This window comes from Onychostoma macrolepis, chromosome 21 (genome assembly GCF_012432095.1).
Source record: "Onychostoma macrolepis isolate SWU-2019 chromosome 21, ASM1243209v1, whole genome shotgun sequence".
NCBI lineage: Eukaryota > Metazoa > Chordata > Actinopteri > Cypriniformes > Cyprinidae > Onychostoma > Onychostoma macrolepis.
Window position 1 is genome coordinate 15,772,620 of NC_081175.1, and position 14,076 is coordinate 15,786,695.

General features: G+C 36.7%; 1 protein-coding gene across 2 annotated transcripts in view; it reads left to right on the top strand.

Moving 5' to 3' along the window:
* The window catches only part of myo5b (myosin VB), a 60,772-nt gene that overhangs the window by 21,799 nt on the left and 24,897 nt on the right, over positions 1-14,076 (top strand). For both annotated transcript variants that reach the window (XM_058758304.1, XM_058758305.1), the window contains exons 6-18: positions 581-724; positions 812-893; positions 2,007-2,114; positions 2,215-2,324; positions 2,438-2,703; positions 3,030-3,111; positions 3,944-4,084; positions 4,334-4,456; positions 4,971-5,054; positions 9,405-9,551; positions 9,683-9,780; positions 10,641-10,727; positions 11,000-11,111. In XM_058758304.1, coding sequence (XP_058614287.1) covers positions 581-724; positions 812-893; positions 2,007-2,114; positions 2,215-2,324; positions 2,438-2,703; positions 3,030-3,111; positions 3,944-4,084; positions 4,334-4,456; positions 4,971-5,054; positions 9,405-9,551; positions 9,683-9,780; positions 10,641-10,727; positions 11,000-11,111 — 1,584 coding nt within the window. The remainder of the gene's footprint in view (positions 1-580; positions 725-811; positions 894-2,006; positions 2,115-2,214; positions 2,325-2,437; positions 2,704-3,029; positions 3,112-3,943; positions 4,085-4,333; positions 4,457-4,970; positions 5,055-9,404; positions 9,552-9,682; positions 9,781-10,640; positions 10,728-10,999; positions 11,112-14,076) is intronic.

Genomic DNA, 14,076 nt, shown 5'->3' on the forward strand with positions numbered 1-14,076 from the left:
TTCAATTTAATAAACTTGTGCCACCAAGTACTTCCATCATGTGCAGCAGCTGTAAAGGGCCCTCACTTGACACATCACTCCATCCCATTGCCTCACTTGAGCTGCAAAATTAAACTCAAGAATCGGCAGGCCTGTTTGAACAGATAAGAGCAAAGCAGGCACTTGTGCCCTTCAGGAAGATAATCTGAGTGCCAACGAGAGTGGCCAAATCTCAGAGTCAATTTAGAGAATTTAGAGTCAATCATTACTGCGGAAATGAGCATTGGTGATAGAAGGGCCTCTTAGGATGCGAACCTAGACATAGACCATCCTAATACTTCAGGTGACTCGTAACACCCCAGCTCAGACAAACAAATTATCCGAAATCACTGTAATTACTCATTCTAAATTATGCTGCAAACAGGATTTTAGGTTTACGCCGCCTCAGTTATGTTGCACCCTCTGTTGTGAAATTCTCTCTCCACCCTTCTTATGCTCCATTTATGCATCAATCATAGTAATTTGGTAACGTACTTTTTCCAGATTAAACTAACCAAAGAGTGACTCAAGCATAAAAATTTACTTTTTTCCTTCTGTGCAGGCCATTGGAAATGCGAAAACCACCCGCAATGACAACAGCAGCCGCTTCGGGAAGTACATCCAGATTGGCTTCGATAGGAGATACCACATCATCGGTGCCAACATGCGAACGTATCTGCTTGAGAAGTCCAGAGTAGTATTTCAGGTTCGTCTCATGTAGGAATGGTGCTTTAAGATTCATTCGCATCCCCTTGTGCTTTTCCATGTGTTAAACATCAGTATATTTTTGCAGGCTGAGGAAGAGAGGAACTATCACATCTTCTACCAGCTCTGTGCTTCATCCTCTCTGCCAGAATTTAAAGATCTTACCTTGAGTAAGTGGTCCAGTTAACTACATGACTGGTTACTTGTAGCTGTATTTTTGAAATCCAAGTGTTTTTATTTGCCATTGACTAGGGCTTGGCTGTATGACGATACATATTATTGCTTGATGGCAGAAACAGGTGTTATAATATGGTCCTCATGGCACAAGATGATAAAAAAATGTGAGGCATGATGCAACTCATCTGTCAAATTAATGTAATGTCTTAAAGTATCTCCATTTGTTTAGTTTTTTTTTTTTTTAATTAAATATTCATATGCACATTTTATTCAATTAATGTATTTGGAAATATTATCGGAGGGGTGAGGTGTCTAAGTTGTAACATCTAGCTGCTGGGGTGCCTCAGGGCTCAGTTCTTGGACCACTTTTCTTCTCTGTCTACATGGCATCACTAGTTTCTGTCATTCAGAAACATGTCTTTTCATATCACTGCTATGCTGATGACACTCAACTCTACTTCTCTTTCCATCCTGATGATTCGACGATAGCTGCTCGCATCTCAGCATATCTATCTAATCTATCGCTATGTGTACTGCGTTAGGCTAACCAAGACTCGTCACAGCACTTGCATATTATTGCTCTTTTCTTGGTTTTGATTGCTTTTATTGTTCTCATTTGTAAGTCGCTTTAGATAAAAGCATCTGATAAATGACTAAATGTAATTATTACTATTTAAAGTAGTTTTCTAATTTATTTTAAGATGTAATTTATTCCTGTGACAGCGGAATTTTTGCCATTCATTACTCCTGTCTTCAGTCATATGATTTTTCAGAAATCATTCTAATATGCTGATTTGCTGCTCAAAAAACATTTAGTAGTATTATGTGTTGAAGAGTTGCTTTAATATTTTAGTGGAAACAGTAAATAATTGATGAATAGTAAGTTCAATAGAACAGCATTTATTTGATTATAGAAATCTTCTGTAACGATGTAAATGTCTATGTCACTTTTGATTCATTTAATGCATCCTCTTGAATACATTAAAAAAAGCTCTTACTCACCCCAAACTTCTGAATGCCAGCGTACATGATTTTGATCATAATGCTGCCACTGACAGTCTTAAAGTCTTACTCATTCAAATTGTCGATTCCCCCTCATGTTTTAGCCAGCGCAGAGGACTTTACCTTCACGTCACTCGGTGAGAACATATTTATTGAAGGAGTGAACGACGCTGAGGACCTTGTAAAGACAAGAGAGGCTCTTACAATGCTTGGTAAAAACTTCAGCAATAAATATGACTATAAACAAGGTTTTGCAACAAGCCATACTGTCAAACACAAATATTTATCATGGTGACACTGTGTGTTGTGCAGGTGTGAAAGATATCCATCAAATGAGCATCTTTAAGGTAATTGCCTCCATCTTGCACCTGGGGAACGTGGGGATTGTGTCGGAGAGAGATGGAGAATCCTGCCATATCAACGTAAGTGTACAACAAATATTGTGTCTTAGTGTATGTTATTTATTTGAGCACATTAGCATTAAACTGCCGACTATCCTTCACTAAACAATTACAATCTCTTTTTGCACCTGCAGAGGGATGACACCCATTTGCATCATTTCTGTCGGCTTCTGGGTATAGAGCAGGAGCAGATGGAGCACTGGCTGTGCCGCAGGAAGCTGGTGACCACCTCCGAGACCTATGTGAAGAACATGTCGTATGCCCAGGCGGTCAACGGCCGAGACGCCCTGGCCAAACACATTTATGCCCATCTCTTTGACTGGATTGTGGAGCACATCAATAAGGCCTTGCACACGTCCACCAAACAGCACTCCTTCATTGGGGTGCTGGATATCTATGGGTAATGCTTGTGTTAATCAGAGGGCATGCAAGTACAGCTTTAGAAACGTAGCTCTTCGGGTTCTTATATACAGTAGAGTAATATGTCTTATGTTTTGACCTTCCCTTAGCAGAAACTGCATTGAGTTTTTAGAGTCAGCATTTGTCTGTAAGCCTTTCTGACCGTGGGACTAATTACTTCCTCAAAGAGGGAACTTATTGATCAGCATTAGAGTAAATACGCAGGGAAGTGCCAAGCTATAGGATGCAGAGAGGGTGTTTTTAATTGTTTTTTTTTTTTCAGGGAAATAGAATTGATTTTGTTAACATGTCTTCACCTCCCAACAGATTTGAAACATTTGAGATCAACAGCTTTGAGCAGTTCTGTATCAACTATGCCAATGAGAAACTACAGCAACAGTTCAACTCGGTCAGTAAAAGATTATCAATAGATCCATAATGTATATTCCCAATTTTTAAGGTAAAAAAAAAAAATCACATTAGCTTTATTTAAATTATAAATAGTTTATTTTAAATATTATTAATAATAATATTTTTTCAATATATTGAACAATAATTTAAAGATTTTTCACAACAGAACTCTGAACAGAGCGTTTTACTTAATTTCAGTTTCACCGTCACTCATATGCAGTATTTAGACGTATGCTATTTATAAGTATTAATATATTACATGAAGTATTATAATAATGATTATAATTTTTTCTCACATTTTAAAAGTGGAAATGATTTTTGTTTATTTTAATAATAACTTTTATTAATAATAACAACTTGTATTTTTTTAAATTATTTAAAAAAATGAATAAACAATATTACTACTTTGGCTTGTTCTTGAGTGTTGTGCACATCTACAATAAAAAAAACTTGGACGTTTCTTAAAGAATAATCCAGAATGAATCTAGTTTTCTCAGGAATATTGTTTTAATTGATAATCATTTTATTTTATTTTCAATGGCTTTCAGTATCACTCTCTATCCTTTTATATTATTAGTTTGAATAACAAAAGCCAGTTGCATAATGAATCATGTTCCAGGAAATTTTAGAATTTAGAATTGCAATTACATTTTAGAAATAGATCATACGGTGTAGACATACAAAAGCATTCATTTTTTAAAAAGTTAGAAAATGTACTGCATGACAGGAATGACCCGTGTGTTTGTGTCATGACTCTTGGCTGTGTTTGGTTTCAAATTGAATGTATTTGATGCATTTACCTAATACATATACATCATATATTCCTTTAGCATGTGTTTAAACTGGAGCAAGAAGAGTATATGAAGGAGCAGATCCCCTGGACGCTTATAGATTTCTATGATAACCAGCCGTGCATTGACCTCATTGAAGCAAAACTTGGTATTCTGGACCTTCTTGATGAAGAGTGTAAGGTGAGATGTGAGCAGAGGGAAAACAGTTGTTGAGAATATGATAAAGAGAATTTGAGAGGCATGTTATCTAAACAGGTCTCTGAACAGAGTGTCTCATTTAGTTTTAAAGACCTCTGCCTCTTTGAAGTTTTTGAGCATGAATCAGAGCAGCTTCAAAAGTGTGATTAATGCTATTTCATCTGCAGGTAACCCAAATAATGTTTTCAGTTTCCTGCAGTTCAAAGTATTTTTCTTTACTACATCTGACAGGTGCCTAAAGGAACGGATCAAAACTGGGCGCAGAAGCTGTACAGCCAGCATTCAAAAAGCGGGCATTTTGAAAAGCCCAGGATGTCCAACAAGTCTTTCATTGTGATCCACTTTGCAGATAAGGTTTGTTCAGCTTATATTAAGCTCACTATAGGGCTCAGGATGCTGCTGGAATATAATATCACCCAACCATACTAGGCATAGTTCACCCAAAAATAATTTGTGTTCTGAAGATGAACGAAGTGTCTTGTGAGTTTGGAACGACATGAGAGACAGAATTTTTATTTTTGGGTGAACTATCCCTTTAACTTCCTAAAACTCTTTTAATAAAGCAGGCTTTTCACACTTTAAGCTGTAAACCATTTTCATTTTTAAATCTGTAACAGATTTAAATTGAAAAAAAATGACAAACACTTTTTTTGGAAATGAGCAAAATGTGTGTGGCGCAAATGGGCTCACTGAAACCCAACTTGTGTGAAATTGTTACACAACACAAATGATTTAGTTAATAATGCATGATGAATGAAACAAAAATAGCCGATTCTTCTTCATGCAAGTTTGGAGGCACAAAAATGATGTAGCATGTTATTTTTAGTGTGGTACTGATGAATGCATCACACTTGTGACATTATGACAGGTTGAATATCAGTGTGACGGCTTCCTGGAGAAGAACAGAGACACTGTTTATGAAGAGCAGATAAATATCCTCAAGGCCAGTCAGGTGAGCACTGTATATTTTTTAAGAATAAAATTATGTTTTTGTACCCTCAGTATATTTAGCTCAGCTCAGTTATGGTCCTCTTCTCCATCCAGCTGAGCCTCTGTTTATGCTTCACGCTTCCTCATGTCTGCATGATTGAAATCACACTTTAGCTCATGTTTTGCTCTCTGGCCTGTTTAAGCAGTTAATTGACTTAAAGTTCTCAGGCAAACAGAGGCCTGACCTTGTCCACACCTAGCACTGTATCACTCGAACAGCCGGATCCATCTTAACCGAGATTTAATAGTATATCCATTGTCTTTGTCATTACTGATCTCTCTCATGGTGTTTTGTCATGGAGGTTTCTTGGTAACGGAATTCACTGGAATCTGAGAAGTTCATTTGTAGACAACAGCACATCAGTGTCTACAAGCTAAAGATCTTCTCTGCAGGACAGTGTCGAGTTTCACTAGGACTCTTGTAATGAGGTGTCCCTGTGGAAGGAGTGCAATTTAAACAAAGTTTGTCTCAAGTGATAACAGTTTTCAGCGCTGCTGTCTGAAGTTAATATATGTTTGCCAGCTGTGTTCTCTTCAGGATAACTGCAGTGCTCTCATCATGCAGAGCCCTCATTTTGATTTAAAAAGTTGTGGGGTTTTATCGGTGAAATAGTGAAGGCTTAGCTCATGCATATTAATTAGGTTGTACACAAATAATTTAACATGATCTTTTGCTGTTTTAATGAACAGTCTGTGTGATGTCTATGACTTCAATTACATCTACCACTGATTGGCACTTAAAAAATATTGTTTCAAGTATGTATGTCCTTATTATTGGAATACTTTGTCCAAAAATTAAATGGTGTAGAAAATGTAGTAATCGTCAGGCCATCAAAGATGTAGATGAGGTTGTTTCTTCATCGGAACAGGTTTGGAGAAATTTTGCATTACATCACTTGCTCGCCAATGGATCCTCTGCAGTGAATGGGTACCGTCAGAATGAGAGTCCAAACAGCTGATAAAAACACCACAATAATCCACAAGTAGTCCACATCACTCCAGTCCATCAATTTAAGTCTTGTGAAGTGAAAAGCTGTATAAGAAAAAAAAAATCCACCATTAAGACCTTTGAACTTTAAACTTAATACTTACTCCATACTTCATAAATTTCTCTGAATCTGTTCGGATTAAAAATGAACTCCTCTACATTTTGGATGAACTGAGGGTAAGTTTTCGTTCTGGGGTGAACTATTCCTTTAAAATTTCTTTACTGATTTAAAACCGCAAATTAAATCCTTTTCAGTCTAAAATTGTAATTTTGGTCACACTTTATTTTAAGCTCCGGTTGTCACTATTAACAAACTAGGGCTGTGCGATATGACGATATATATCGGATGGATGAAATAAAAAGTATATCGTTTCATATTATGCTCTATCGTTTATTTCGTGTTGTAGCAAAATACATTGTTTACGGTAATACTTTTTCATCATTTGGATGACTGTGATCTTTACACGCCACCACGGGGCAGAACCAAGTGGAGAATGACCAGCCAGGCCAAAATGAGGAACTCGTTCCTAAATGAGGGACTGCATCTGTAGCATGGAGACACGTTTTTGTTTTTAAGCACTGCAGTTTTAAAACAACCGATTTTAAGCCGTTGAAACACAAACAGAGCTATATGCATGCGCCATCTCTGTTTCTGTGTGAGAGGAACGCACATTTTTTTTGCTGCTTTATTGGCTTTGAACAATTATATAAACTAGTGGTGGGCCGTTATCGGCGTTAACGTGCTGCGTTAACGTGAGACTCTTATCGGGCGATAAAAAAAATATCGCCTGTTAATCTATTCTCAAAGTTGGGTTGGGAGCTGGGTCTATACTACGCAAGCTATGATGACTTTCACCTCGATTTATTTTTAAGAAGCTTCCCGATGGAAATCGGCAAGTCATTTCTGTCTCTACGTTACATGGTCGCGCTCTCTGTATCGCGCGCACAGCGGAGTTCCGCCCCGGTTCGCACACACACACACACAAACAAACGTAAGCGCACACACAAGTGAGCACACTCCCACTCCTATTTGTAAATATTAAGCCGCGAAACGTCTATTTAAATATGACTTCTATGTATCGCTGTGTTAATGTATGGCGCAGACGCGCGGGTTTGTTCACTACTCATACAGAAGACCGCGTGACGCTTGCGGCGATATTAACGTCTGTCGTCTCACTAAATGAGGACATAAATACATGAACAACATCTCCAGAACTGCTCTGAGAGTCACTTCATGAGCATTCAAGCGTTTCATTTGAGAAAAACTATCCTCACGGCAACCCGTCAAAATAAAAGTTCGGTTTCACTTGAAGATATTGGGCAGAACGTAATAGGCTACTACTACTAAAACTATTAAAACCTTATCTTTAAGGAATAATCATACAATGTCTTCAATGTTGTTATTATTAATATAAAATTCTTGATGACTGCTAGTTGTTTACTTATCTACTTGGCAGAATTCAAATGAGCCATTTTAATCTAGATTAATTCCAAGATTACAGTGAGATTAATCTAGATTAAAAAAATTAATCTATGCCCACCACTAATATAAACACACTTATATGCGTCAGAATCCCCGTTTTTGCAAGTATCCTCATAAACGCAATGATTTAGGTCTTAAAGGGTTACTCCACCCCAAAATGAAAATTTTGTTATTAATTACTTACCCCCCATGTCGTTCCAAACCCGTAAAAACTTTGTTCGTCTTCAGAACACAATTTAAGATATTTTGGATGAAAACCGGGAGGCTTGTGTCTGTCCCATTGACTGCCATAGAATTAATACCGTCAAGGCCCAGAAAAGTATGAAAGACATCGTCAAAATGATCCATCTGCCATCAGTGGTTCAACCGTAATTTTACAAAGCTACGAGGATACTTTTTGTACGCAAATAAAACAAAAATAACAAATTTATTCAACAATTGGACTCGAATCGCATCACGTAGTGCCATTTTGGAGAGTATCCGCTGGACGCAAACTGCGTATGCTGTTCTGTGTCAGCTGCACCACACGGATACACTGTTTTCCTTCAAATCAAAGCGCAAATAAACGTAGATAACAATATTCCAATATTCATCCTGTCTGCCATTCATATTAATCAAACAACAGTGAGAAAATCTGCTCTTGACTAAATCACTTCTTTAACTTTAATAATAAATTTAAAACATAATTATGATATATTTATGTATTTATATAGATGTATAGAATCTATACACATGCTAATTCTATCTATAGATAGATAGATATAAATAATGCAGTGAAGACTAATTAATTTACACAATGTAGTGTTTCTTATCTTTATTTCATCACTGACTGTTTATTTATGTTCAGTGAGCTTGAGTTTTTTGTTTGTTTTTTTTTGTCTCTTTTTGTCTCTTTTTGTCTCTTTTTAGGCTTGTATTAGTTTGATATTGACATTGGTGACAAGGATTATGAAAATTCTATGGTATCAAAGATTTTAATATCATAACCTTTTTAAAAGAAAAAAATAACTATATCGTGATATATATCATTATCGTAATATAAAATTTGTCATATTGTGATATAAGATTTTGGTCATATCGCCCACCCCTATAACAAACCATTAGCTACGACTTTTGCCTCAATAAACTCTTAATTTACTGTTAATTAATAGTATGGTAGTTGTTAAGTTTAGGTATTCGGTAGGATAAGGGTTATAGAATATGGTCATGCAGAATATGTGCTTTATAAGTACTAAAAACAGCCAATATGTTAATAATAGGCATGCTAATAAGCAACAAGTTAATAGTGAGAATTGGTCCCTATACTAAAGTGTGACCGTAATTTTTAGTTTAAATTTTTAACTTAAATGTAACTTCCCAGTACTTTTTCTAACCCTGTTCAACTCGGGATACCATTGCTGTCCGCACCTTTAATTTGTATTTAGTCTCTGGTCCAGCATCTCTGTTTATCAGTGTCATCCTACTGTACCAGACTTACAGCCACGGCAGTTTAATGATATCATCTGTATTCTGTCTTAGAGCACTGAATCTTGGCTGGATCATGGTATTAAGGATGCACTGAAACACACTGTGTACCTGCCTTGCGGTGAATGCTTAGGGAGTGGATTTTAAAGGGCTTCCAAATGTGCTTTGAAGTGCTGCTGCAGTTGAATACAAATTTTACGCTAGTCTAGCTAGAATAAAAAAAACCATCTGGGGTTCTTATGCCCCTTATGTAAGATGTGATGCATCTGTAATATCAATGGAAAGCTGTAGTCAAGCAGTCAAGATTTCTTCATGTGACACTTATATAATCAAATGTATTAATATTCTTGTGGCTCCTTTTTTTTTTTTTGGTACAGTTCCAGCTGGTTGCGGATCTCTTCCACGATGGTAAAGATGCTGGTCCTCCCTCAGCCACCAGCAAGAGCTCCAAGATCAACATCCGGGCTGCCAAACCACTTCCAAAAGGCCACAACCGAGAGCACAGGAAAACTGTGGGCACCCAGGTGAGACTTGGTGTCAGAGGCCAGTTTTAGATCGGTATTTATGCTGGACAGTGGATCCACTGACGCTCTGTTTATTATGAAGATGAGGTGCATAACATAATGATAAAATGAAAACTTTTTCCTTTTCACAGTTCAGGAACTCTCTACATCTTCTGATGGAAACGCTCAATGCTACCACCCCTCATTATGTGCGCTGCATTAAACCCAATGATTTAAAGGAATCCTTTGTGTAAGTTTGGTCTTTTTGTCTTCGTCTTATCCATCCATTAGTACTTATCTAGTTTATGTTGCCTATAAATAGAGGTATACAGCAAATTCATTTAAGCTGCCAGAGAACATTAGAGTCATGCTGGTACAGAGATATTTGATCGACCTCAAATGCACCGTAAGTTTCCTCCAACAATCAGACATCAAAGCTCCTCTAAGAATTAGCCGATAAGTTTATATAAAATATAATTAAACCTAGTTTTCTCCCATGGAAATCAGTAGAAGTGGCCCCCATCTGCAAAGTACTTGCCGATTTAACACTTTTGTTAATTATTTTTCCATGAAATGTTTGAGGTGAATGAAAACCTGACTGAAATTGACTGATCTATTCCAAATATTGTAATAAAAAGAAATGTCTATCTTATATAGTACTTGTCAGCTTTTTAATGTGTTACACCATATTCATCTTTAGTCTATCATATTAAATGTTTTTTTTTTTTGTAAAGTTCACATTTCTAAGAAAGTATAGGGTCTTGTTTTGCTCTGTTTGTGTCATCTGCAAATTCGGAGCACAAAAGCCCCTTCAAGGATGCTAAATTGAGAGGGTTTTGTCAGTCACATGCTCTTAAGGTTGTGAACACACAGTCACAGAGTTCTGAGTCAGATAGCCTTCAGTCCCTGAGCGGACTGCAGTCTCCCAATGCCTCTCTCACGGGAGATGTGCTCTATGCTTAAAAGAAAGATCCGGTAGGTCTAGATAACATCACAAATCTCTTGTGGTGTGACATGCTTTTTGTACACAGATGTTCCTCGTTTAGAATCTTCTTATGTTGGTTTTCACAAAGATTCCTCACTCTTCGGTTGCTTTCTTGCTTTCTGTAGGTTTGATTCTAGAAGAGCTGTTCAGCAACTGCGAGCATGTGGAGTTCTGGAGACCATCCGCATCAGTGCCGCTGGCTATCCATCCAGGTAACGGATCTACAGATTCCTTTTAAAGGGCTTCAGGGCAAGGTAGACACGAGGCTCTTGTCTTGGGCTTTCAAGCAAGACGGTAGTCTAGAAGTTTGGTACTTCATACATATATATACATACACACACACACACACACACACACACACATATATGCATAACCTCATGTACTCTTACTAATCATTGGAAATTATATAACTATGGAAATCAAACCACAAATACAAGTTTATTTAAAATGTTTTTTCCTCATCACATCTGATGTTATTTCTTAGGTGGACCTATCCAGATTTCTTCAGCAGATATCGGGTGCTCATGACAAAGAAGGACATGACCATTGGGGATAAGAAGCAGGTTTGTAAGAACCTGCTGGAGACCTTGATAAAGGTAAGACTACCATGGCTAGAAATGACTCAAATGTAAGTTGTATGCATAGTGTTCACTCTCAACCTGGTATCGTGGTTATACAATGTTTGTCTGGACATTTACCACAGCAGTTTTGAACTACCTTGTACTTTTATTTATTACCATGCTATTACCATCTAAAACTATCCGTGTGCCATCTATTACCATGTTACTGTTTAAGAAAACTGATAAGCTCAAAAAATATTCCTATCCTAGAAATCAAAATATTTTGTACATATTTCTAACATACTCTGATTGAAAATTTGGGCTCTAAGTTTTTGTTTGTTTTTTAAATAAATTAATATGAATTCAGCAAGGATGCATTTAAATTGATCAAAAGTGTGTGTGTATATGTGTATATATATATATATATATATATATATTTATTTATTTATTTATTTATTTATTTATTAGTGGTGTCAAAATTGGCACGTTAACGCCGATTTAATTTTTTCAGTTTAACGCGTTAAAAATATTTAATGCAGGGGCGGGGCTAGGGTTGGCCACCCCACTCACAACCAGTGTTGGGGAAAGTTACTTTTAAAAGTAATGCATTACAATATTGCATTACTCACTAAAAAAAGTAACTAATTATGTTACTTTTTATGGAAAGTAATGCGTTGCGTTACTTTTGCGTTACTTTTGCGTTACTTTTTAAATATGAGTAGGGCTTGATTGCTTTTAATATAAGTTCTATTTATAGCAAATGTAAAAGCCCTTTCACATCAAAAAGTGTTGTGAATAAACCTCAGGCTGAAGGAAAAGTAAATTCACGTCTTTCAACGCAGGAGAAGAAGGTTCAGCACTCTTCAGCAATAAAAAAAAAACAATGACGCACAATTGTTAGTTCATCTAAAGTCATTTTTGCTTATTAGCATGGTTGAACTGGATCATCAAAAGTCAGTAGCAAAGACATTGGTTAATAAAATGGGATTAAATACATTTGTGTTATTTAACATTTAATTATTGCAGGTTTGCGTCATATTCTGAGTTTGCATTTCACTGTTTTAATTCATTTTGATGAATAATACTAAATCTTTTTTTTTTGAGTGGGATGAATTAATGCACATTCACATTTAGTATAGAACTACAGTAACATCATGTTCACACACAACGGGTCCATGTACTTTTGCGTCCATTCATTTTTTGTTTTTTAACCCAGAAATGAAATAGGAAAATGCGGTTTCTTCTATAATGGTTTGAACTCTAATGAATAGAATAAAACAAGAACAAACTAATTTTCATTATTCAAAATTCCTATTTCATTAAAAATCGTAAAAATGCTAAGTTTAATTTCTACCTTTTTTGAGTGTTTCTATACAGACGCACCCTCTCACGCTGACGTAGCTACCATAACTGCTTTATAAAAACATTTAGCTTCGATATTTTTATGATCTTAATAATTTTTCATGCCTAAAAACTTGTATGAAATACACATTAGATGGCCCATTTCTTTGCAAATAACTGTATCCTGGACAAGTTCTACAGGAGAGGGAACGAAATGAAAGCAAGAGAAGAGACTTTGGTTAAAATAACTGATATTTTATGTTGATTTCCTGAGTGGCCATGCTTTTAGTTCAGTTCAGTTCAATTTTATTTATATAGCACATTTAAAAAACAACCATGCTGGACCAAAGTGCTGAATTAATGTCCGGAAAACTCACACAAACAAGACAAATACGGTTTAAACCTCACAATGTCTTAGCTCAACTCAAAATAAAAGCCAAGGAATACAGGTGTGTCTTAAGTAATGACTTAAAAATTCCAACAGTGTTAGCAGTTCTTATGTGTACAGGTGAACTATTCCACAAATTAGGTGCCACCAGTGAAAAAGCTCGGTCACCTTTATTTTTTTTAACCTGGCTCTCGGAACATCCCAAGTAGGCCCCGAGGGGGAAACGGGACTTCTACCGAGGGGAATGCAAGAGCCCTGCATTTCAGCCCGGGCCTGACGGCGCCAACTTTTTTACACCTCTAGGGCCGGGCTTCTCCTTATTTTTATATTTTAGACATCCATCAATTAGTGATGAAAAAAATTGCCGTGCTGTTGGAAACAACACGAGACCGTGCCACGACTGTGAAGAGCGGCTCAACAGTGTTTAGAGTCCCACAGCAGCAGAGAGCCCTCCGTCAGTGCCGCTGAAGAGTTCTGCGTTCAAATACACGCAATAGGCTGAAGCTTGCCACAAAGCCCCAGCATAATTACCATGATTGTGTCCGGGGGAAATAGTAAGGAGATATTTGAATTATTTACTAATAAAGTGTTTTCTGTGTCAGTGTCGCAAAGATGAAGATGATGATCCTGACTCGCCGTCTCCTCATTAGAAGCGCCTTTAGAGAGAAGTGCATCTTCATGGATTATAATGAAAGAGTTTTTTTATTGATTTGATTTATTTCATTAAGTAGTAATTTTAAAGCTTTCTATAGATTTATCATGTCTGTGAGGCATGTATTCTCTGACTTTCGGTTAATTTTTGTAAAGCGCTCCTGTTCGAGACAAGACGGCAGAAAGCGCATCATTGGTTTCTTAAAAGCACAACGTTTTGTTGATATTGTGAGTGCACACAAATAAAAGTAGACCCTTTACAGTTCCGAATGATGTATTACTCTTAACTTTGTGAGCAAAAATTACGGTGTAAGTTGTTTCCATTGAAAAAATGCAATTGATTGCGCTGGTGCCTCCATATCCTGCGCTTTAGCATCGACTCTCCGCACAAACTATTGGATGCAGCGCACATTTATCTAGGTTTAACGTTTAAACATTGTTATATGCTTGAACTGTTTCAGTAGGCTATATCTATAGATTTTATTTTAGGCAAGTCGTGATGATTTGAGAAGGCTAAATTGAACAAACATAGGCTATGATCAGCCTGTCGGTCTGCCGCTGGGTCGTCACTTTAAGAAAGAAAAAAACGTATTTAACAAACAAAAAAAAAATGCTCCAAAC